Genomic DNA, 27366 nt, shown 5'->3' on the forward strand with positions numbered 1-27366 from the left:
TGTCGATAGTACTATCGATAGTATCGTTTGATCAATAATATCGATACTATCGATAGCTCTCCGTGAGTAATTCTGGCAAATACGATTATCGATAGTTAAGGTTTTTAACCTTAACTATCGATAATCGTCATGGTTTTAGCAATATTATCTATGGTATTCCTAATGGGGAGCTATCGATACTATCGATACTAAAAGATACTATCGCTATTGATGCTATCGCTAACACCTTAATTATCGATAGTCTATCGATATGGGATAACCTTCCCCCCGAAGGGAGAGGAGGCCTTAGCCCAGCAGTGGGAAATTTACAAGCTGCTAATGAAAAAAAAAAAGTGTCGATATGCAACACTACTACAAACAGTTCTCGATAAATATATCTTTATTTATAATACAACACTATTACACGTAACTATATTTGGAGACTTTATTAATTCCTCAAAAGAAATACATATATTTCACTTACTGAGAAACTATATAAAATAAAACAATTATAAAAGAAGCGTACAGAGATAACAAAGTAAAGATAAAATAAAATATCACACAAAAGAGGGTAGACAGATCTTACATTAAAATATAAACACCGTATACATGCATGTTACAATTATTAACTTCATAGATTAATAAGTACCAGAAGTGGCATTGATGGATATTGTTGATATGGAAGTTAAGTTTATAATGTTAAATAAATTACCTAAGCCGGTATATATGTGTGTATATCTATAAATGTTAGTATGTTTTGTAGTGTAAGTGCATGAAATTATTAATATTATTATTTTTTATTCTATTTAACTTTTTTAATATTTTTTATTTTTTTTTAGTTTTTTTTTTTTTTTTATTATTTTTTTTTTTTTATTATGTTTTTAAAAAGTAAATTTAAATTAAATTTTGGTGTAAATAAGTTATATTTTTTGTTTTAAGATATGAAATTTGAGTAGTTTTTTGAAACTTAATATTGATTTAGTCTCCTTTATTTCCTTTGGTAAAGAGTTATATAGCTGAGCACCATCATATTCAATGTTCTTTTTACCGTAATTTGTTCTAGATGGGCGTAATATTAGATTGTTAGCATTTCGTAATTTAATTTTTTGCACTTGTAATTTTTTAGTAAATGTTATATTAGTATGAATGTCCTGGTTTAAAATTTTTCGTACTAATATACATGTATAATATTTGTATGTTTGTTTTATATTCATAATTTTTGTGTCCGTGTAAATCTTTTGTGTTGGTGTCCGAAAACGATAGTTAAATAATATTTTAATTAATTTATTTTGAGATTTTTGTATTATATTTAAGTTTGAATTAGCTGCCGTTCCCCAAATTTCTATCAAATAGTCAATATGCGGCTTGATTAGGGAATTGTAAATGATATATCTTACTTTTCGCGGTAAACATTTCGTTATACTTCGGATAGCTCCTGTGAGGGAGATTAATTTTGACTTAATTTTTTGCAAGTGTGGTTTCCAATTCAGGTGATTATCTAAAGTTAGACCCAAATATTTTTCATGCGTTTTTCTCTCAATAATTTCATCGTTTATCATGAGTTGAAAGTTACTGTCAATATTTTTGTTTTTCGCGGAAAATATAACATATTTTGTTTTTGAGATATTAATTGTTAGCAAATTGTTTAGAAACCAGTCACTTAGAGTATTTAAATCATTTCTTACTTTAGGCAAAATAGCGTTAATAGAGTTGCCAAAATAAAAAAGGCTTGTATCATCTGCATATAGAGATATGTCCCCATGAAGACCAATTTGGGAAATATCATTTATGTATATTAGGAACAACAATGGGCCCAGAATTGATCCTTGAGGGACGCCATATCGAATAGATTTAGTGGAACTTTGGTGTTGCCCTATTTTAACAATCTGTTTACGGTTATGTAAGTAAGATTTTAATATTTTAAACGCGTTCCCCGTCACACCAATATTAGAAATTTTTCTCAATAGTATTTCATGACTGACCGTATCAAATGCCTTAGTTAAATCGACGAATATACCCAAACCTATTTGCTTTTTATCTATTTTGTTTTTAATTTTAGTAATGAGATCAATGGTTGCCGATAGTGTGTTTGAGTGTCTGCGAAAACCGTATTGCTGTTTATAGAAGAAATCGATAGAATTTAGGTGATCTTCTAATCTAGAGTAGATAACCTTTTCAAAGATTTTGGAAATAACGGGAAGTATTGAGATGGGGCGGTAGTTACTGGGATTCGATTTACTTCCAGATTTATATATCGGAGTAACTTTTGCGACCTTAAGACTGTCTGGAAAAGTTCCTTCGTTAAGGCATCTATTTAGACATAATGTTAATTTATCTGCTACAATATTTTTAATGCATTTTACAGCTTTTGTGTTAATACCATCAATACCAGAACTAGTATTAATATCAAGATTATCAATAATCTTAATTATTTCGGTCGGTGTAATAGGTGACATCTTATTTAGCTGAATTGTACTGTAGGTGGGAAGTGGTTGAGTTTGGACTTGACTTTGATGATATTTATTCGGAATTGCATTTGCCAGAACTGATCCAATTGTTGAAAAATAGCTGTTAAAGTATTCGCAGATTTCTCTTTCATCTGTTATAGTACCCGAATCGGTAACGAGCTTATCAACCAATGGAGACACATTTAATTTATTTTTAGACAAATCAAAGATTAGTTGCCACATTTTTCTAGGTTTATTTATGCAGTTTTTAAAGTTGTTATAGTAGTAGGCGTTTTTCGTTGTCTCTATATTTTCTCTTACTTTAGTTTTTATTGCATTAAGCTCTTCTTCTATATTTTTATCAGTTTTATTTATTTTATAGTTTTGCCATAGCATATTCCTATTGTTTAAGTCTTCTATAATGTTTTTATTTATCCAATCCTGTTTCGGCAAGTTAAGAATTTTATATTTTGTTATTTTACTTTTTAATAGGCAGTCCATCAGTTGCTTTTCTAACATGCTATATTCGAAGTCTTCTTCAGGGTTCTTTATGTTTTCAATTAATTTGTAAAAATTTTCATAGTTGACAGCTGAATATTCGACTCTTCGTAAAGGTGGAGGTTGGTATCTTTTGATCTCGCAAAATATTTGTTTATGATCCGATATTGCCGAATCAATGATAGCTAAATGAAAATCATTATGTTTCAAGTTGCTACAGACGTGATCAAGGATTGTTTTTGTTGTCGTTGTCTCACGCGTGCAGTGTTGATGGTCAAGTTTATTCAATATTTTAAAATCATTCTCTTTTAATATATCTTTGTAGTTTCTAGTACCGCGTTCGATGTCAAGCAAATTATAGTTAAAATCTCCAAATACTACTGCTCTTTTCATTTTTTGAAGTTGAGAGGAATATGTTTCTATGAAATTATTGTCATTAGTTCTTTCAGGTTTGTATTTAGCACCAACATCTAGTGAGAATTTATTTACATGTACCCATAAATAATGGTTATCATCAATACAGTGATCTTCAATAATACTATGCTTTAAATTGTTATGTACGAATATAGAAACTCCACCCCCTCTTTTATCTTGTCTAAAATTATAGTAATGTGTATAGCACGGCATTTGGATTCTTCTAGCTTCATCTTCAGTTTTTATCCATGTCTCCGATAAAATAATTATATGTATTATTGTTCGAAACGATTCAATTGAGCATCTCAATTCATCCAGTTTGCCCGGCTTAGTGATACTGCGTATATTGGCATAAAAACACTTCAGAGATTTTTTTGTTGTAACTATATCCGTATACTTAGAAACAACTTGATAAGTGATTTTCTCAGCTGACGGTTTTATTAGTTTTTTGTCTTTTTATTGGATTCTGTCTGTAAGGTCTTAATTATTTTAGGTATTCCTTTTATATATTTAATTCTAATGCTTTTTTCACCATTATCAATGCGGGTTTTAAGTTCTTCATGTAATTTTTTAAAGTAATTCCGTTGATATGGTGTTTGATCAGAAAATATTTTGATTCTATCATTCTTTAGATTACTTTTATTACGCAGTATGTCTTTTGCTGCTTTTTCAGAGGGCAAACATATTTTAATGTTTCGAGATTTATCTGTCTTTTGCTTTCCGAGTCGATATATTGTTAAAGGTTCAGGACAATTGCTATTAATCATTTTTAGAATTTTAACTACTTCGTGCTTATCACTATCTTGTTTGTCGCGAACAGACATGCTGGCCTCAGGAATTCCAGCAATGATAATATTTTTAGATCGTGCGTGACGCTCATGAATTTCTGAGAATATTTCTTCACAGGACATTTTATTATAGTTGGAATTAGGTGCATAGAAATTGTTATTTATTTCGCTTGCATGAGATTCTAACTTTTCTACTCTTATCTTCGTGTTATTCATGTTAGTTTCTAGGTTTTCTACTGTAGTTTTTAAATTGTTTTGATCTATAATAATTTTATCTATGGTAATGCTAATGTTGTTTACCTGGTTTTTTATTGCAGCAACATCTTGACAGAGTTTGTTTATGTTTTCTTTTTGTATATTACTTGTAGACATTAAAGCCGACATCATTTCAGTCATTTGTTTTCTTATCTCAGATAATTCATTTTTAATATAGTCGCTGTCATCAGTTTGTTTTCGTTTGTTTCGAAAAGTTATTTGGGAGTTGGCGGAATCAGTATCCATATTAGAAGTTGACAGGTTTGGGTGAGAACCGCCAAGTCCGATGCCACTTCCAGTCGGCGATCTTCGTGCACTCATTACCGATTTGTATGCACACTTGCGTTATTTCATGTGAGTGAGATAAAGAGTTACACACTTAAGGTCCCGTCTCGTTTACCCGAAGAGGTGAAGAGCGGTTACCGCATCGATGCAAAAAATTATTATCGTCTTTGAACGTAACACTTGCTTAGGCAAAGATATTCTTAAAACTTAATTATTATGGGTCACAATTCACTGAATGTTTTATTTAATATTTTTTAAAAATCTGTAACACGTCTACTCTGTGCGCTAGTTTAAGTAGTAGTTTTCTAACTTAACTACTTATATCCACTTGAATTCTACTTCCAAAGTTCCGGTAAAAGCTTCGTGATGTTCAAAACGACGTTATTTTAAAAATCCATAACGTATATCATAGACTATTCAAGCTCTCGACCAATGATATCGCGTCAATTCAAGGTTGTTTATTTGGCATTTGTCCTTGTGGCTGGAATAGTCGATACGGGAACCAGTGACATAACGTATTAGTTTCAAACGCTAGTGACGTATTGTCGATGTAAGGTTTGAATGTTGGTTGTTATTATTATTGACAAGATGTGTGCTATTAGATTGGATCCAAAATACTGTCAGCGAATAAAATGAGGCTGGATAAAGGCTTTGCACGTGTGCATTACTGATACTAAATATACTACAGAATGTCTCATAACGTTAACAGTTTTTCAGTCATTAGACAATACAAACCGCTACGTCCCTGCGTTTTAAATCTGTAATATCTGCGAAAATATTCATTTAAATTACACGCTGTAAAGGGCCATATTGATCTATATTAAATGCACAATGAATTTAAGGATGGAATGTACTTAATTGGATAAGAATTAGGATTAATGCTGTATTGCTTAAAATCGCTTCGAAAATACGTCATTATTTCCCGTAAAAATTGATGGATATAAAATGGTTGTCATGGGCTATCCTTAAGAGATAGACGAATACTATCACAGACTTTTTTGAAGACCTTTTCAAGGTGTACAATACTGTAGTACATTATTTTGATCTATCTCGTAGGGTTCAGCCAGCGTTTGCAATGTAAGCGCAAAAATATCTTTATTTACGACATCACATTAGAAACCTCTAAAATTATCTCCATTTCTCTACTATATTGTGCATGTATTATACATATAAACCTTCCTCTTGAATCACTTCATCTATCAAAAAAACCGCATCAAAATCCGTTGTGTAATTTTAAAGATCTAAGCGTACACAGGGACAGACAGCGGTAAGCGACTTTGTTTTATACTGTGTAATGATGACTGCTGATCATTTTCACTTACAGTTGCTAACGGCAATTCTAAGAGCAAGCTGACAGGTCTCTCTCGGGGCTCGATGCGTTCGCTCTGTTCTGGCGGCGCTGATTGAATCGACAGCAGGGATCCCGCCTTGTCCGGTGACAAAACCTGACACAAAAAAAGAATCCAATATAACCCTTACAATATTTACAGTAAATGCTTCGTTAGTCCACTGGCATAGACCTCCAGGGCCTTGCGCACCCATGAATTTGGGGCCCTTATGCTAGATATTTTTTGGTTTAATTATTGGTAAATTATTGGTTCTTCGGGGGCCCTGGGCACGTGCCCCATGTGCCCTATGGTAAAGACGGTAATGTTGACCTCCAAGATCCTGGATCCTGGATGAAAAAGTTATAAAGTTTTTAGAGTCTGATAATTGTCAATATTTAAGCTGCTATGCCTCGGGTAGCAGGATGGCCATTGTTTCGGCGCCTAAACTGTTTAGGCTGTCGGATTCTATTATTTGAGATTGAACGTATAAGGAATGTGGTTAGAACGCATGCATCTTAACCGATGATTACAGCACCACTGAATTATCATGTGCTTAATTTGTGTTTAAAATTAATCTCGTGCTCGGCGGTGAAGGAAAACATCGTGAGGAAACTTGCATGTGCCTAATTTAAACGAAATTCTGCCACATGTGTAACCACCAACGCGTATTGGAGCAGCTTGGTGAAATATGCTCCAAACCTTCTCCTCAAAGGGAGCTGAGGGAAATGTACATGCTGTTATTGTTGTTGTTGTTTGTTTGCTTAATGCCAGATGTCGATGGGCGGTGGTGACCATTTACCATTTAATGGCACAATCGCCCGTCCTATTTCGACAGAAATAATAATGTATGAAAAAGTACGAAAACCTAAAACACCAAGTTTTAGACTTCGCAATGTTAATATATCCTTCCTAGAAAATATTATTTGATTCTAAATAAATAAATATAAATATTGGACAACATCACATACATTACTCTGATCCCAATGTAAGTAGCTAAAGCACTTGTGTTATGGAAGATCAGAAGTAACGACGTTACAAACACCCAGACCCAAGACAACATAGAAAACTAATGAACTTTTTCTACATCGACTCGGCCGGGAATCGAACCCGGGACCTCGGAGTGGCGTACCCATGAAAACCGGTGTCCACACTACTCGACCACGGAGGTCGTCAAAATTCTGTAATAAAATCACGCTCTTTTCATTTACGAATAAATAAAACTTTTATCTGACACTGTCTTATTGCGCATACAAGTGACAGGATAACTTTTTTCTCGTTCAGGGAATCGAAATTGCGATTCAACGGAGAGATGCTTCAAGAATTCTTGCACCCATTCCACGCTTTCAGGATTTGTACCATAGTTTTATTCCACCAGTTACAGTACAGGAGTTATTTCTTCCTACACGAAGAAGGCGCACGCACACATATTTTTTTATTTATAAATGTAAAATTATATACAGGGTTATTGGTAATGCGACGTATTCCCGTTAGGAGGTGATAGGGGTGATTATTTGCGATAATTTTAACCCCCATATGCATGATGCAAAAGTGAACCATTTTTGAGTTATCACGTTTTTTAGTTTTTTTTCGAAATAAGTCAAAAATGCAACTTCTAAAATTTATTTTAAAAAAGTATCAATTAAAATCTATTTTTTTTTTCTTCTGATTTATAAAAACGAATAAACACTGATTATTTGTCAATATTAAAACAATAATTATCGGTCCAAATTTAAAAATGCGAGACGGAAAAAGACATTTTTTTTATATTTCTTCGACAAAAATTCCTTAAAAACAAAAAAGATCGTTATGAAACTTGTCATGCAGATTATTTCAAATACACCGAACCGTATCAAATGAACTTTAACATTTTATTGATTTATTTTAGCGTGACGCAAATCTCTATCTAATAATTTACTTGGCAAAGTTTAAAGCGTGACTCACAAAACACAAATACTACCATGCTGGCAGACCCGCCGGTATTGTTTAGATTCAATCACGTTTTGGTGGCTAAGCGACTTTGAAATTATATAAAATAGATAACTTTACCATATATAAACATAGGGGGAGATATTTAGGGCCGGATATACCATATGGCTTTTTGGGCTTCAGACCACGGCCGCGTTTAAGGGGCCCCAGCTAAGTCAAGTCAAAGTCAAAAATAGACGATAATGCGACAGAATCCATAACTTTATTAAACTACACGGATCGTATGGTTTGCAGCGCTGCGAATCCTGGAATTAATCAAACCCATTCAATTATTTTATTAAAGTCTACTTTCAGATATGTCTTTGGTGGGCCCTTAAGTAGTGTTAGCCCAGGGCCCACTAAACTTACGGTCCGGCCCTGGAGATATTAATCATCTGTATTCACTAATCTTGAGAAGTGATATCTTAATTTTTCAAAACTAGGTACTTAAATATTTATTAACGTCTGATAACAATCCGCTCACATAAGGAAAAAATACATGTATGTGAAGATAACTCATATATCGGTATATCGATATTTTTGTGAACATAATCTCGTATAATGAAAATCAATATACTTTATTCAAGTAGGCTTTTGCAAGCACTTTTGAATCGTCATTTAACAAACTTATTAAGTGAAACTACCACCGGTTCGGAATGTAGATTATATCAAGAAGAATCGCCAATAAACTCAGTAGTTACTCATTTCCGAGATGACCCAGTGGTTAGAACGCGTGCATCTTAATCGATGATTTCGGGTTCAAACTCACGAGAACACCACTGAATTTGCATGTTCTTACAGTAAGGGAAAACATCGTGAGGAACTGCATGTGTCTAATTTCGACGAAATTCTGCCACATTTGTATTCCATCAACCCGCATTGGAGCAGCGTGGTGGAATATGCTCCAGTCCTTCTCCTCAAAGGGAGAGGAGGCCTTTAGCCCAGCAATGGGAAATTTACAGGCTGCTAATGTATGTTACTTAAATACATATATAAAATATATCATAGCAGTGAACAAGTACTAAGTGTTGAATTATTATTTTATTTATGTTTTATTAACAAACGATCGGCAAAGTTAAAAATATCTGCTCAATTTTATTATAGACCTTTTTCCCAAGTAGGATTTACTGACATTGCGGAGTCGGAAACTTGGCGTTATAAGCTTATCCTTGCGTCTCGTGCACATACAATGATTATCACTGATTCTATCAAAATTAACAGTGTCACTGTAATATACATAACATTGTTGTATAAATATTGTGACCCAAAAGTAGTCTTACTTTGTTAAATACATCGTGAAATCTCTAGTAAAGTAATACAAGTAATTTGTAGAGATCTGCTTCTGTAATGGTTCCAAATTAAATTGGCTTTCCTCAGTATTTTTTTTAACTTCCAAATCTATTTAAACCGCTTCGTTACGTAACGCGTTACGGTGCCAGTCTGTCTGCCTTCTCTTTCTCTTACGCATACGGCAATGGTAGGCAGGTTCCCCTCACACACGCTAAAAGACACCATCCGTATTATTTTATAATCAATAAAAGATTTCATCAATAAATAACCTTTCCTCACATCATCATATTAATGTACATAACATTTAAGTAACAACCTAAGCTTATCTCGAGTTAAACAATTTCAATATTTAATAGTTCAACTTAGATTGGTTTAAGTTATCACTTCGGTGTTTTGTCAGTAAATTTAAGTTACCTCGACAATTGGATCCGCTGACAATTCGATTGAGCACGACGCCGGGGCTGGTGTTGTTGTTGGGGCTGATGAGCCGAGCATCTGTCCGTCCAACTTCGATAGCTCCTGTAAAAGGAATAAATTTTATATATAGACATATCTCTTGTGGTTGGAAAGGGCTTTTTTATTTGATATAGATGTGCAAGACACGTCTCGGTAGCCCCTAGTATTCATCAAACAGTAATACTCAGTATTGTTGAGTTCCGGTTTGAAGGATGAGAGAGCCAGTGTAACTACAGGCACAAGGGACATAACATCTTAGCTCCTAAAGTTGTTTCCGCATTGTTGTGATGTAAGGAATGGTTAATATATTATACCAGCATTTACGTAAAAAATAAGACCATTTTATCTACCCTTAGTTTATCTCAAAGATGTCGTCAGTCAAACGGCAATTTTTGTTTTGTTTCATAAATTCAAATCGAATCGACAACCTCCGTGGTCGAGTAGAGTGAACACCGGTTTTCATGGGTACGCCACTACGCGGCCTGGGCTCGATTCCCGGCCGAGTCGATGTAGAAAAAGTTCCTTAGTTTTCTATGTTGTCTTGGGTCTGGGTGTTTGTGGTGCCGTCGTTACTTCTGATTTTCCATAACACAAGTGCTTCAGCTACTTACATTGGGATCGGAGTAATGTATGTGATGTTGTCCAATATTTATTTATTTATTAAATCATTTGTAAAAAATACTTTTTTAAAGGAGGAATATTATTCGATACAAGATTATATAGATGATAAAAAAGCGTGGAGTTGATTGTTGACTTCCAGGAAGGATATATAACATACGTATTATATAATTGTATTTAACTATACATGACTGTAATTTTAGGCCTTCAAAAAAAGTAACTACTGAGTTTCTTGTCGGTTCTTCTTGGTAGAATCTACATTCCGAACCAGTGGTAGCTTCACTTAATATAGTTTGTTAAATGACGATTCAAAAGTGCTTGTAAAAGCCTACTTGAATAAAGTTTATTTTGATTTTGATGACTTAAATACTATAGTATTATATTGACATAAAAACTTTACTAATTTAATTCGAATAATCTGTTCAGTGATTAAACAAACGACGCGGAAAAATGTCATGGGGTGAGTTGTTTTCAACATAGATTCCTGTTTATCGATTGCAAGCTTCGCTCAACGCTGTCCGCAGTAGACTCATATCCTTGACCACCGAACATACTATCTAAACCTCTTCTCAGTTTTATTTTTTACGTATAAATAAGCTTTAATTTATAAAGCTTGTTCGTGGAATACGATATTTATAAATCAAAATATTCCTTATTCAAGTAGACTCATAAAAGCACTTCGAATCTTCATTTTAAGGTGTTGAATTAAATTTAATACTACCACCGGTTCGGAATGTAGATTCTACCGAGAAGAATCAGCAAGAAACTCAGTAGTTACTCATTTTCAAAATTTTAATTACATAGTTTTCCAGTAGAGTTCAATTAATTCTATATTTTCATGATTGGAAATCAACAAATACTAAGTCCAAGCTGTTTTATCATAAATATAATTGTCGTATGGTGTAATGTATAATTATCAATGTTATTTTTAAAATGCGGTTAATTTTTTTTAATAAGATAATGTTGCTTCCCCTTTACAGCTAACAAATTAAACGATACAGAATAAGGAAACCACTCGCAAAACCAATTACTGGAAATTTACTAAATTAGTGATATTTTTCGCGAGTTACAAGGTTTTCGGGTTTACGCCTAACAGATTTGACAGTCAACTCGACTATTTTTATGAAGAAGCCCTAATAATAACCAATTATAATAAAATCAGTAAGACGTTAGAAGACACTTAATGGTCAATTTTCGAACGATTTATTTAAAGCGAGCGCCAGACTTGCAACATTAACATACATTAACAGCCCGTAAATGTCCCACTGCTGGGATAAAGGCCTCCTCTCCCTTTGAGGAGAAGGTTTGGAGCATATTCCATCACGCTGCTCCAATGCGGTTTGGCGGAATACACATGTGGCAGAATTTCGTTGAAATTTGACACATGCAGGTTTCCTCACGATGTTTTCCTTCACCGCCGAGCACGAGATGAATTATAAACACAAATTAAGCACATGAAATTTCAGTGGTGCCTGCCTGGGTTTGAACCCGAAATCATCGGTTAAGATGCACGCGTTCTAACCACTGGGCCATCTCGGCTCAATCCATCTCAGACTTGCAAATAAGTTGACAATTTTGCCTTCAAACTTATTCTCAATAACAATCGTTGACAACTTTAGTTCAACAAAGAGCTAACTTCGTACCTGTCGTAATATGTTGACTTACAGTGATACGCCATTTTGATACGTGTATCCTATGAATTTTGTAGTTTTGATGGACAATAACGCAAATCACATTTTGACATTTCAAGCTCACTCAAGTTCGCTGTTCTGCGTTGAGTTCGATTTTTGAAGTGATGACTTCTTATTGGAGGGTTAACCGCTTCGTTATGTAACGCGATACGGCGCTAGTCGCAGGGCCTGATCTACCGTATGGCTTTTTGGGCTTCAAGCCCAGGGCCCCGTGGATTCAAGGGTAAGTCAAGTCAAGTCAAAGTCAAAAATAGACCACAATGCGAAAGGAGCCATCATTTTATTAAATTAAACAGTTCGTATGGTTTGCTGGCTAGTCGGTCTGGCTTCTCTTTCTCTCGTCCTCTCTCACTCTAACCCACAACACTAGCCGTATTTCGGACAGTTTAAGCCATCACCTCTCTCAGGCGTGACGCATTTGTTCATTTCATTAGTTCATTGTTCGCGTATTTTGTTTTTTATCAAAGAATATAAGCCTATACAGTTTAGTTCACGATGACATTGTATGCATTCATAATTTAAAAAAGAGATGCTCGGGAGACCCTGCTGGAAAGAAGTTGCTTTCACTTTTTTTTTATGTTATAAGTGGCAAACGAGCAGGAAGCGCACCTGATGGAAAGTGACTACCACCGCCCATGGACATCAGCAACACCGGGAGGCTTGCAGATGCGTTGCCAGTTGCGTAGTAGTTACAACGATACTTATATAAAAAAATATTGATTGGATTGAAGAACATAGTGCGAACCATATGGTTTCAACGGTGTTCGGGTTCGGTGCACTCATTCTACGAGAGTGTGGGCGCGACATTATAACTGCGCTTTCATGGCTTCAGCATCTTTCTTCATTATTATGTAAGTGGGTTTTAAATAGATTTGTTTTCTACTACTAATATTGCTTGCTTTGCTTTCGCCGGCAGTTTTTCCGAATCGATACGACTTGGGAACCTTCAAGAAAAGAGCGTACTCATTCCTCAAAGGCCGGCAACGCACCTGCAAACACCCCGGACTTGCAGATGTCCATGGACGGTGGAAGTCACTCGCCATCAGGTGAGCCTCCAGGTCCTTTGCGATCTATCACACATTAAAAAAAATACTAGTTGGTTGATCTTCAGCTGTTTGGCACAAAAAAGCACAACCTTCCTTGGAGTTTAATCTTCCTTCGTAAAAAAATTCATAGGATTCTGTTTCAACCCCCATAGAAATATAAGTATAAATAAAGTGGAAATATTTGTTTGTTTGAAATCGATAAACCCTGAAACCGAATCGATTTTTAGCCGTTAGCAACCGACCAATGTATGTACTCTTATAGTAACTAGCTACTTAACTATTTATTAAATACCACGCAGGCAAAGCCAGTTATATATCTATGTATGTTCCTTCGATCTCTCAAACGTCTAAGTGCGAATCTGATAAGGAGTCATTCATTTATTACGTAGGACGATTTAGGGGGGAGGGGGTGCACCATGTTTGTGTTTTCTTACAAGGGGGTAGGAAGGAGTTTCGATAGTTCTTACGTAAGATCAAGAAGATTAAAATTATTTGAAAAAACGCGAGAAATCGCGTGATTGCTGAGGTTCGCTCGGAAGCGTACCTTTAGAACCTTAGAAATTACAAATAAACACATTTCAAAAAGTTGTTACTTTGAAAAATAAACCAAACGTGTATTCATTTTCTTTTTTAGATTCTTACGTAATAAATATTAAACAGGGAGGGAGGGGGTAGGCCAGTTCTTATTTTTTCTTATATTAGAGGGAGAGGGGGTCAAAAACTAGCGAAAATAGTCTTACGTAATAAATGAATGATCCCTAACATACATCACATACATACATTAACAGCCTGTAAATTTCCCACTGCTGGGCTAAGGCCTCCTCTCCCTTTGAGGACAAGTTTTGAGCTACTCCAATGCGGGTTGGTCGAATACACATGTGGCAGAATTTCGTTGAAATTAGGCACATGCAGGTTTCCTCACGACCTCTTCCTTCACCGCCGAGCACGAGATGAATTATAAACACAAATTAAGCATATGAAAATTCACATCGGTTAAGATGCACGCGTTCTAACCACTGGGCCATCTCGGCTTAATCTGGTAACGATAATACTCATATATAAATATAACGAGGCGCGGTTACTTTGGTTGTTGATTTGGATAATTAATGAATCGAGTAGTTGGCAATAATGTTTGACGGTTGATTTAATTTCAAGAGCGGGTCACCCCGAATGGAGTTGTGAGTGTCATGGCAACGCGAGCCGTTATGTTTTGACAAGCGACTCAAATGCGATGGCTGCTCGCGAACCCATTCGCTCTTAATCGAGATGAATCATTGTAATCCTTTGATATTTGTGGTGTACGATTATAGAATCAATTAATACAGTGATTAGACGATATTAAATACGTTTCGTGAGTATCTCCATTGCACGTCATAGTATTCCACATGTCGGATCAATCCCCGAACCCAACTGTTCGGCATCCTGCTCCTCCGACATATGTATAAATAAAAAATCTTGGTAGCTAAATCTCATAAAAATATTTATTGTTCCAATAGATTGATATTTTGAAGGTTATTTTTGGGAAGATATTGTATAATCGCTATAGTATTCGTGTCATTAGGTGTAAGTTTTTAAATACAACGTCTGAGCTATGCAAAAAGTATTTAGTTAAGTAATTTCTAATATGTTTTATAATTTACATAATAGATGTCACTGTACCAAAATTAAATCGCGCTAACGTTTGGTATTGTTGTAAATACTAATGTTCGAGAAATATTTGTGTATTCAGTTCAAAAATAATAATGTATACGTGAAGAATAAAGTATCAGTGTATAAAGTGAAGTGTTTTACTGGTTCCTGAAGTAAACTTATGTACGACTGTGCGGGTTGTACAGATATGTATACTCGTACGTCAAAAGTCTAATGCTAATTGGGACTGATTCTTGACGGTGACGTCACAAATTTCCCCCAAGGCGCGCCAAGAGATGCATCACATCAAACCGAATTAAGCAAAAATCATTCAACTTTGAATCCGCAATCTTCCAAAAAGATTCACGTTTTTATATAACTTTGTTCGATAAAATCGTAAATCGTTTAAATTCCTATTATAACGAAGGCAATCGGCATTGAATTTATAATGTAGTTTCTAAATTTACCTCAATCGATACTGTTTTATGGTTTTCCGTAATCGAGGCAGATACGTTCAACCATAAACTTGCAAGGTTGATAACAAGGTTCTTTCGGAAAATTTTGAAAACGTGTAACTTTGCTGTAGCTATTGGCAAACATATCTCTTGTAATGGAGAAAGTTTAGAAGGTCATTTTTGTTTTGTAATATTATGTAGGTAGGTAAACGAACACATGGGCAACCTGGTAAAAGATCACCACCGCTACATTACATCATCTATGCGCCACCAACCTTGGGAACTAAGATGTTATGTCCCTTGTGTCTGTGATTACACTGGCTCACTCGCCCTTCTAACCGGAACGCAACAATACAGTGTACTGTTATTTGGCGGTAGAATATCTGATGAGTGGGTGGTACCTACCCAGACGGGCTTGCACAAAACCCTACCACCAAGTCAATATATAGTTTTTTTTTTTTATGAAATTTTTTTTTAAAAGACAAAAAATGTTTATTTTGGGCTATCCCTAAGAGATAGATATATACCTTCGCGGACTGTTTTAATAAATTTCTAAAATAATAATAACCTAAGTTACTCCTTATAACATTAGTTATCTTCCAGAGATTGGTAACAGAGAGAGGCAAAAATTGAAAAAAATGTTATTTCGGTATATGCATTTAGTAAAACGCGGTTATTTTAATATTACAAACAGACACTCCGATTTTGTTATATGTATATAGATGTATATAGATAAGTGGCAAGGCCCGGGAGGCAAAAGATTAAAAGGCAGACCAAGAGCTCGTTGGATTGACGAAATAGAAAAAATAGTGTGTAAAAAATGGATGGTTGTAGCGATGGATAGAGAACGATGGAGACTACTGGAGAAGGCCTATACCCGAAAGGGGCCATGACGTTCTTTTAAATTAATATAGTATTAGCAATAGCCTAGTATATAAGTACTTTAAATCTTTTTCTTTCCTGCTATATTAACCTCGTAAATATATGTACTTTTATTTGTTGTCATGGAAATAAAAGGCTTATTATTATTATTATTATTATATAGATGAACGTACGACAACATGACGATTCAAAAGTTCTTTTATGAGTCTACTTGTATAAAGAACAATTTAATTTTGATGATTAAATTCTGCAACAAGTAACCACCAATCGTGAGCTGATGATTGGGACCAGCTGCAACAGTTCCTTCAATAGTCCATCAACCAGCAAGTGGGAGAAGTTTTTTCCTGAATAAAATCTATCGCTCTAATAAATCTAACAGCCAATAAATATAATATAAATAAATAAATATTGGACAACATCACATACATTACTCTGATCCCAATGTAAGTAGCTAAAGCACTTGTGTTATGGAAGATCAGAAGTAACGACGTTACAAACACCCAGACCCAAGACAACATAGAAAACTAATGAACTTTTTCTACATCGATTCGGCCGGGAATCGAACCCGGAACCTCAGAGTGGCGTACCCATGAAAACCGGTGTACACACTACTCGACCACGGAGGTCGTCAATAGCTCATTATATCGATCTGGTGTCTTGAATCACTCCGTCCATTAGACAAAACCGTCCGTATTCGGTAGTTGAGTTTATTGCGTACAGATGCGGCGGGGTATACTTTTTTTATATGTCGTGATAAAAAGGCAAAGACGAAAATAAATAGTTCCTAATTCTCCTCTACCTGTCAAACGGTTTTCTTTTTTTTTTTCAGTAACTAATACAAACACAAGCTTTATGGTGGACGGTAAAAAAATGGAAATGTTTTTACAAAAAAAAATTAAACGTTCGGAACATGAAAATTCATATTCGAATTTCGACTTCTGTGCGAAGTCTAGTATTTTGTAAATATTACGTTACAATTGTTTTCGACGCACTAAACGTCGGTATCAACCAGGTCGTTGCTCGAACAACGCTAGACAACGTCAGCGATCAATACTGAGTTGCCTTCCTTGTACTGTGCAAGAGATACCACACCTAAAAACTATAAAATTACATAAGGAGGTTCGATAAATAACCATATCCATATGAGTCATTTTTTAAGACTATATTATGTTCGCATTTTTGAGTTTTCAACAATGATACGGCACAAAGAGGAGCCAACTAATAAAGTATGTCACTTTTCGCCAGCGGTTTTTCCGAACAGTTACGACTTGGGAACCATCAAAGAGCCTACACCTTTCTTAAAGGCCGGCAACGCATCTAAAAGCGTCCCAGTGTTTCAGGTGTCCATGGGGGTGTCACTTTCCATCAGGTGAGTCGCCAGCCCATTATCCACCCATAGAAAAAAAAGAAAAGGTCTTTCCACCCATTATCGATGTTTACGGATTCTCTCTGAATTTTCATTGGGGAGAAAAAACGTAGAATAACCTGCATGTGTCAAATGGAAATCTACCACGTTTGTATCTACCAACCCGAATCGGAACAGCCTAGTGGAATGCGCTCAAAACCTTCTCCAGAGTGAGGAGACTTTTGTCCAGAAAATATATACCAGCTTTTTAGTTTTCCAAAAATGATATCTGCAACAGTAGTATAAACTTCTCTAGCAACCGTTGGTGGATTTTTGTTTTTCTCTCATAATATAGAAGGACGGGCAAATGGGCTACCTGGTGGTAAGTGGTCACCACTGCCCATGACAGAAGCATTATTAGAAATATCACCATTCCTTACATCGCTAATATTCCACTAACCTTGGGATCTAAGAATATACAATGAGTGGTTGGTATCAAACCAGACGGGCTTGCACAAAGCCCTGGAGTTTAAGACGCTGAATGATCCTGTTATTGTTTCAAAAATCGTTTTGTAAAAATTGTTTATTGACATTAATCGACGTCTGAATACGTCTGTAAGATGGCGAAAATATCTGATTTAGTATTAAACAAATATGCAATTTGAAGTTGTTATATTACGTTAATTACGTGCCCGCTGAAGAGACAAGAGGGTACCGCTTTTTTGTGGGTGCTCCGGTGTCGTCCGCTAGACGTCCTGTTTACCGTCGAGTCCTACGTAACCCTTAATGTAAGGGTAACGTAACGTATTTTTACAGAGAGAAATAAAAGGATATATATGTTACCGTTAGATTACAAACATCGTTAGGTTATCTAACTCGTCAGATTGTAAACTGTCGTAATATTGTAAACCGTGAAATATTATTGCAATTTAACGCATTAATTTTCGCTATATTGTAATCTATCGATGGGAAGCGGTCAAATCGTGAACTGGCGTAGAACGGAATGCATCTCGCGCGCTGATTGGTTGAAAGTTATGAGCCCCCCGCGTCCCCGGCATCCGCCATATTATTTCACCGTAAAATTGCAAATACCGTTAGATTATAATCTATTTCACGCAATTGTAAACTGTCGATAGATTGTGAATTTATTTATTCAATTTGCAATAAAATATAAACAATTACGGTGACATATGCAAAAGCGTTTATTTTTAGGACCCCAAATTGAGGAGATCAATGTCTGGCGAAGGGTTATCACTTTAACGAACATAGTCAGCCCGAGACGTCTCTGAGTCATAGTTTTATGATATATCATAAAACGCTACAATTTTCACATACAGTTTTATTTCTTACTAGCTGTGCCTGCGACTTCGTGCGCGTTTGAATTTAGCAAAAATGTATCGTTGTAGCCTAAGTTACGCCTTATTACATCAGCTATCTGCCAGTGAAAGTCCCGTCAACTTCGGCCCAGCCGTTCCACAGATTAGCCCGAACAAGCAGACAGACAGACAAAGAAAAAATTAAAAAAATATATATATTTTGTTATATGTACCGTGTATACATATGCATTTAGTAAAAAGCAATTATTTTAACATTACAAACAGACACTCCAATTTTATTATATGTATAGAATATATTACTTCGTGTGATGTTGAAAAGCGTATTACGTTTAATTTGTAGTAGTCGCACAAACCCTCACATCCAAGGTAACGCCCTCGAGGGGGTAATTAAAAAAAAACTATAGGTATCCTTTCCTAGGACTCAAACAATCACCATGATATATTCTAAAGTAACCGTCATGAGAAGCTATAAATTTTGTAAACAAGTGTTCAGGAGTTCACAAAATTTGGACCAACAAAAAAAATGAATTTGTTTAAGATTTAATAAATTATTAAGTAACAAATATTAATTAACATATATTATTTAAGAATAATTATTCGTCAGATTCATAAGTAAAATTAACAATAACAACCAGATCCGCGATATATGCAAAGCAATGAAACAAACTCGTACGCATTCGAAACTCGAATGACGCGTTTATTTCAAAATGGCGTCCCGATAGCTTACAATCCCAATTCCCAGCGACGGACGCGTCCCGGTACCAAAAAACACAAACGATAGCGCTTTGCGTCGTTAAAATATGATCCGACTAAATTAAATAGGTTGTTACTTTCATATAACCCGTCTATATTTCATGTCGATTGAATATGGTCAATTTATTATTATCTCGCAGCATAAAATGTTTACTTAGTAAAAGATGTTTGTTTACATAATTTATAGCTTCTCGTGACGGGTCCTTTTAAATCGGCTTACACAGAGTTATTCTTCTTAAGAGCCGAGACGGCCCTGTGGTTAGAACGCGTGCATCTTAACCGATGTTTCGGGTTCCAACCCAGGCAAGCACCACTGAATTTCCATGTGCTTAATTTGTGTTTATAATTCATCATCATTCATCTCGTGTTCGTCGGTGCTTGTTTTGTAATGTTTTGGAGCTCATACCATGCTGCTCCAATGCGGTGTGATAAACATGTGGCAAAATTTCTTTTAAATCAGACACGCGATGTTTTCCTTCACTGAGCACGAGATGAAATATCAGAAGATTCAGAAGTTGAACGCGTTTTAACCACTGATAAAAGCTAGTTAAATTCATATAACATATAAAGCCGAGTCAATATTATATGAAACGGTAATGTCACCAAGATACGGCGAACAGTGACCTAAAATACTAGGTCCGGTATCCAGGTCACAATTGCATTGAACTCGGAACGTTCTAGCAAAATCTAGAGCATGCTAACTAAATATCTGCAATTTTACGTTAAAAAATCAATAAATCGCACAACTTAATCGAGGGTTAACTCACTTAGCGACCTGCGTAGTTTTAATTAAAAATTTTGCTCATTTATATCATAGCAGAGTTAGAGTTCGTTATATCTACGGATAAATTATATTCTCTTCTTTGTGTAATGGGCATTGATGTAGCAAAGAAACGAATTTATTAAGAGAATATTTTAGTAAAACGAAACGAACATACGCTTTTAGCCAGTGACTGGCCGGCATTAAGCAGTAATTACCTATCAATCAATTTTATTCAAGTAAACTTAACAACGAAGCGTTTTTGAATCGTCGATATTAAAACACTACCACCGTTTCGGTAAGCAGCCTCCAGCGAGGAGAAACGGCAAGAAACCAGCATAGTTGCTCTTATCAAAATAAACACATTTATAAATAGTGTCTTGTGATGGAACCCGAGCCTAAATCCAGGCGTTTTTTTTCTAAAAAGTAGGTACTCTTTTAATGAATAATACGACTTATTTCTTAATTTAGTCGTAATAAACTTTTTAAATTATTAATAGTTTCGTTTGCGTTCTGTCCTTTATTAGTATTATTATTAGTAGTATATTATTTAATGGCCACCGATGCCAGTTACTGAAAAACATCAATAAAAATAAAAGATAATTCTGCACACAATAAATTGACGTAAGTTCTATCTAAATTCAATTCAATCGAAAAATAAAGATTTTTATTTGTGCTCAATTCCAATCATATGTTGTATCTTATTGGTTCTTATTTTTAATTATTAAGCTTATGTTTAATTAATATTTTCAATAATTACATTGTGTAATATGTTAATGCATGGCGAGACTACCTGTAAGTAGTAGAACTTTTGCCTTGATAATTTACAAATGTAATTTTTTATTTTTTATTTTGGATGTGACATTGTATTAACTGTCGGTCCTAATGAAAATAAAATAAATACGAACTAACTTTAATGAAATTCATATATCATACAAAAAACTAGTAACGGCATAGGTGACCAATAAATTAAAAAAAAAATTTTTTTTTTTTCAGTAACTAGCCACCCTATTTATTCTCTCTATTTATTTTTAAAACTAAAAAAAAAACTTGAATATAATAATGCCCACCATTAATTGTATTCACTGGAAAGGGTTGAAAACGAAGAGTTAATTTTTTTTGAGAAACAAACATGTCTGCCGAGTGTCGAAAGATAATCGTAACTGTCTCCAGTATCTATAGGGGATTTTTTTTTTTAATAAGATGATTTTTAGATAACTTCTTGATTCCGTAAATTTCTCGGACGTGGCTTCGTCTTATACAATTCTTATTATGTTGAAATGAAACGGCCAATTACTGAAAGCGGCCAGTTACAGCTGGTTTTACCGCACTTTTTTTAATTAAAAAGTAATATTATTTTTTATCTGTGGTTTTCTATGAGGACAAAATTAAACCTCACTACGGTTTCGTCTGCAAAATTTCGACTCGAATCGATTGTGCGACACTAGCTTAAAATTCAAAAAATTTAAAAAAAAGGTTAATGATTGTTTACGAAAATTAATAATTTTAAGGAAAACATATAAAAATTAGTATTAATAATTTAAAAATTTACAATACCTAAACAGTCTATCAATTCACTCACTAAGGTGTGTCTCAAATACAACAATGTATTGAAATAAAAAAAAAAATCACAAGTCTCTAAGGCCCAAGAACTACACCATTCTGCCAATCGCCCACGACCTGTCAAACTATTTTGACACTGACAATGTCATCTGATTTTTAAAATTGCGGATTTCCACGCAATATGATTACGTGTTTAAGTGCTGACGTCATCGTCTCGCAGCTGAATGGGTACCGCCTACGCATTTGGATCGTTTACTACATACGTCAGAGTCAGTAGACCGAGAGAAAAAATGGGCCGTGCAATACTGTTTTTTTATTAATTAAAAATGTATATTTCTAAACCAATGGGAATATTATCTTAAACTTATAACGTGTATTTGTGTTGTCATGTTACGCCTGTGCGTTTTCGTTCATATGTGTTGCGTTCCAAATTTGAATTATACGGTCTGTCACAAAATTCGCCATTTTTAAAGTCAATTACGGATACAAACGATAGTAATGACAGATAGACTACTATTCTAGTGTCTCTACTATGTTAGAGTCTCTATGTTTCTTGGTAGGGCTTTGTGCCCGTCGGAGTAGGTACCACCCATTCGTCAGATATTCTACCGCCAAACAGCAGTACTCAGTATTGTTGTGTTCCGGTTTGAAGGGTTTGAGTCAGTGTAACTACAGGCATAAGGGACGTAACATCTTAGTTCCCAATGATGGTGGCGCATTGGTGATAAAAGGAATGGTAAATATTTTTGGTTATTTAACAACCTCCGTGGTTGAGCAGTGTGTACACCGGTTTTCATGGGTACGCCACACTGAGGTCCCGGATCCGATGCCCGGCCGAGTCGATGTAGAAAAAGTTCATTAATTTACTAAGTTGTATTGGGTCGTCGTTACTTCTGATCTTCCATAACACAAGTGCTTTAGCTATTTACATTGGGATCAGAGTAATGTATGTGATATTGTCCAATATTTATTTATTTATATTTCTTATAGCGTAATTGGCACTTGCTCGTCCAATCGTCGTCAATCTATATCATAAAAAAAAACAATCCGTATCGCTCTATCTCTTTCACGCATTCATCTGTAATGACTTCACGGCTGAATGGAGGCCAGCATTGTTCAATATCTTTGATGTAGAAAAATAAATAACATAAGACTACCCACGCACGTAGCCCATTAGTAGTTTACGTAGCGCCACCCACGACAAATAAGGGCCGTACCTATTTTCAGCACAAGTATTATTGAACTACTAGGAAGAAATGGAATTACTCGGAAAAACATAGTATTTCTAGAAAACATAACTTAATTGGCTATTTGACAATGCGAAAAATAAAGTGTCAATTATTGTAATCAGTATATATTATGACATTTAAAAATGGTTATTTATTAACGAAAGTTGAAAATAATAATTAATTTATTCAAAAATCCATAAATAAAAATGCATTTTCTTAAACGTTTGTCACGTGACACAAAACGCTCCTTATTGGTCGGGTTTATGATGACGTCACTTGCTTGTTAACCTTGTTTGCCTACTTTTTTTGGATTATATGTGCTACAGATTACAATACAGGCAAGTGACGTCACTTAAATGACGCTATTTAAATATGGAATTTTTAATTTGATATCATTCAGCAAATATGTACTAGAATTAAAAGGAAACACTTTTACTGGGTTCCTTAACCTCTACTAAATAATATAAAATGGATTTTAAAAACCAGTCAAATAGCCTATTGTTTTCTACTACATGTCACACCCGACATCGCTGGCTTTTAGGGGTCGGTCGTCAAGTTTTAGGTATAAGAAAGTAGCCTTTGTCCTTCCTTGAGGTTCGACATTCATATTAATTTCAAGTTTAGTTAAGTTGCTTAGGGAAATAACAGAAGAACATTTGAAATGGATAAGATCGACTTTTATATCATGACGGCTAATGGCATGACGACGCCGCTCTGTACCCCACTGTTTTACTTACTACATAGTTGAAACTGCAACCTCGCGAAATTAAAAAAAAAAAAACACAATCTTTCAACCCCAGTTTTACCCCCTTAGAGGTATTCGTAAAGTATATTATTTTTTATGATAAAGGCAGATTGTCTTGGCAAATAAAGTTGATGGTATGTGGTCAACATCGCCTAAAGACAATGGCGCTGTAAGAAATATTAACCATTCCTTACATGACAATGCGTCAAGGAAAACATCGTGAGGAAACCTGCATGTGTCTAATTTCAACTAAATTCTGCCAAATATTTTTCTTCTTCTCAAATATTTTTTTTTTGTTATTGTAGCTATAATTATCAATAAAAAATGGAAATAAATTAAAAAATATATTAAACTATGTGCGAGTCCGATACGCACCAAGTTTAACCGTACAAAAAAACGTATCAATAAAAATTCATTTTATTCTGTTTTTTAATATTTGTCATTATAGCGGCAACAGAAATGCATCACCCGTGGAAATTTCTAGTGTCTGATTGTCACGGTTCATGAGATACAGCCTGGAGACAGACGGACGGAAAGCTGAGTCTTAGTAATAGGGACAATAATTTTACCCTTTGGGTACTGAACCCTAAAAAGAGTCGTGTTATGTAAATAAAGTTTCGTATTAAATAACAGACGCAACTAAATAAATTAACAATGTTTGAGAAAGAGATGACAAGAAATAAATACCAATTATTTTTTTATTAAACCGTATAATACAGAAAGAAACAGAAAGCATGAGAAAGAGAGGGAGATAGAGCGCCTGTAGGGGGCATAAAACCTTTTCCTTACGTGACGATTTCTGCTCTTCACTCTACTTTAAGCCGCGTCAAAGAAACATTTTGTTTAATTATATAATATCTCATTTGCTGTTGAAACGTTTGGCCCTTAGAGTGTTTGTGCAAAAGGCTCCATTAAAAGTATAACACCTCGCCTTATTGCCTCCACTGGTGACAGGAGGGCTGGTTCGTTTTTAGCTCAGAGGATCGGAATTGCGATTCAACGGGGAAATGCTGCTAGCATTCTCGCCACCATTCCACGCGGTCAAATATTCAAGGAATTTTTGTCAATAATTCTTTCAAACTTTAAATATTTTGTGTTATATTAAAAGTCAGGGACTAATTCAAAACGTATATTAGGTTATTTTGTTAAGAAAACTTTTCAGTAAATACTCGTTATATAAAGTTCGGTAAGCACGTAGAGCCATTATTCCTGTGCGTTACACTCTGTTCGTGGTGGTTGCCGTGCCACCGAACTAAATCTAGGAAATTGTTACTCTATGTCCCCTACACATTTGCTAGCTGAATCTGCGGCTAAAAATATAAGAAAACACAACCTTCCATGCCCCTTTTTATCCCCTTAAGGAGTGTTTCGTAACTGCCATTCTTAGCGGATGTCTACACCCTATAAGGAATCTGCCAAATTTTAAGTTTTATAGTTTCAGAGATTTGTGATTAATCAGTCAGTGATATTCCGTATATATAATATATTATACTAGCAACACACTCCGGCTTCACGCGGATGCAATTTATTAATAAAGAAAATGATTTAATCTATACGTATAATAAAATTGGAGTGTCTGTTTGTAAATATAAAATGACCGTCTTTTACTAAATGCATATGTATGTATACACGGTACATATATCGAAATAACATCTTTTTCAGTTTTCGCTTGTCTGTCTGTTATCAATCTCTGGAACGGCTGGACCGATTTTGACGGGACTTTCACTGGTAGATAGCTGATGTAATAAGTAGTAACTTAGGCTACAACGATCACTTTTTTGACGCGCACGAAGTCGCGGGCAGAGATCGTATAAATTAAAACCTATAGCAAAATTAATGTAACTTTTGACCTATTTAATAATTAATAGGTTCTGTTCCTGTGGTTACTTCCTACATACAAACAAACAATTTTTACTTCTTTATAATATTGGTATATGTAGATGGACTGCCGCGTTGATCTAATGGGTAGATACGAGTACATCGAGATGCTGGGTTCAAACCCCAGGCCGGGCCGATAAAGTTATTGTATTTTCTATGATCAAAGGTTGTCTGTTGAGATAGCTTGAAGCAATAAAGGGAGCCTTTGTACATCCTCAATCGAAATTTAAAATCAATATGTTTTTTATTTTTTTTGGAATAAATACTTTTCCTCTTTCTAGTGTTTCGAGAATGTTGTGGCCCAACATTGATCAGTAACGCATCGTCACGTCTGATTTTTAATCATATATAATTCGGCAAAGATGAAACAGTACGGTACTTTTTTCACCTTTGCTTGTCAATTGTTTTTTTTTTTTTATTCTTGTTAGACTTTGACGCAATTTTTTTTTTTTTTTTATTAATATATTTTTTATATTGACGTAGAAAAAGAAATATTCGAAACATTATAACATTTTCAAGAATGATTATTGTCAAAATCGACCAATAGCCGAACAATAAAAAGTTAAAATTGTCAAAATGACTTTAAATTTGTTCATATTTAGTTGAATGTATAACAATCGTATAGTTATTTAATTCAAGACGAATTATTTAACTCGGATATGGAATTGCATGAGCTACATCCATTGAAATTGTTTTAGTTTTTTTCTTGATTTAAACTATGATGAATGGATTTAAGCATTTAAATTATTCCGTTTTTCTAATTTCTTTTATCAAAATATTTTAGAAATGCGTCAATAAATTGTTTTTTTTTCACTTTTTAATATAACTTTTATTTACGCTAACTGATTGCACAATATACTGCCAATAAGACGACACGTCGAAAATTGATTTGTATTTTTTTTTAAATCAAACTTATAAAATAGCGTTTGTTTTTTTATAATTTATAGAATGACATTCAATAAAAAGATATAATATGAACTGTCATATTTTATACAGCCTTAAAATAGAATTAAAAAAATTTAAAAAATTGCTTACCTTGTTAAAAATAAACTCTCTAGGCAATGACATGATTCAATATCTGGAGGCGCTGGTATTGAAGAACGAATACTGTTAAAGTGGTCCTCAGATTCTGTTGATTCGAGCCTTAATACGATTCTTGTCTCACGCACGGCATCCGCCGCTAAATACATTGGTTTTGCGTAATATAACTTTGGGGTAGCCGTTTTTACTATTTTTAAATCACTTCTCAATAGAAAAAATTGAATAAAAATCTTTTATTATTTCTCTCACGGTAAAATACAGAACATTTTTTTGTAACACAATTTTTATTTTAATATTTCCTTTGCCTTTTATCTTTTTTTTTGTAACTCTTTCCGGACGTCCGCAGAGGTTTATGTCAGCGTTATTAGTGGTTGTACTGTATCCGCGCATGCGCTGAACAGCCAATCAATATACGACAATGAGTTGAAGTTCTAGTAGGAAAATAAATAATATTCTTTCCTAGTTTTCTGTTACCATAAGTTCGTAATGTTGCATGTCTATATAATTTAGTTTCAGCATAATGAAAAATTTTTTAGTATGGTAATTTTGTATAATTATTTAATTTCATAATATTTCTTGATACTTATGTAATTTTATATTTATGCTCAAAGCATTGTATGCTGTATTTATTGATTTCCTAATTTCAGCACTAGCAACACTAGGATAATATTGCAAATGCGTAATTAGTT

At 34.6% G+C, this 27366-nt stretch overlaps 1 protein-coding gene across 1 annotated transcript in view; it reads right to left on the minus strand.

The window, feature by feature from the left end:
- The window catches only part of LOC125075272 (monocarboxylate transporter 12-like), a 43244-nt gene extending 16159 nt beyond the window's left edge, over positions 1-27085 (minus strand). The window contains exons 1-3 of the mRNA XM_047686986.1: positions 26672-27085; positions 9664-9768; positions 5989-6111 (exon numbers count right to left, since the gene is read on the minus strand). Coding sequence (XP_047542942.1) covers positions 5989-6111; positions 9664-9768; positions 26672-26704 — 261 coding nt within the window. The 5' untranslated portion in view covers positions 26705-27085. The remainder of the gene's footprint in view (positions 1-5988; positions 6112-9663; positions 9769-26671) is intronic.
- Between the last annotated feature and the right edge of the window lie 281 nt (positions 27086-27366).

The sequence above is a fragment of the Vanessa atalanta genome, chromosome 30, assembly GCF_905147765.1.
Source record: "Vanessa atalanta chromosome 30, ilVanAtal1.2, whole genome shotgun sequence".
Classification (NCBI taxonomy): domain Eukaryota; kingdom Metazoa; phylum Arthropoda; class Insecta; order Lepidoptera; family Nymphalidae; genus Vanessa; species Vanessa atalanta.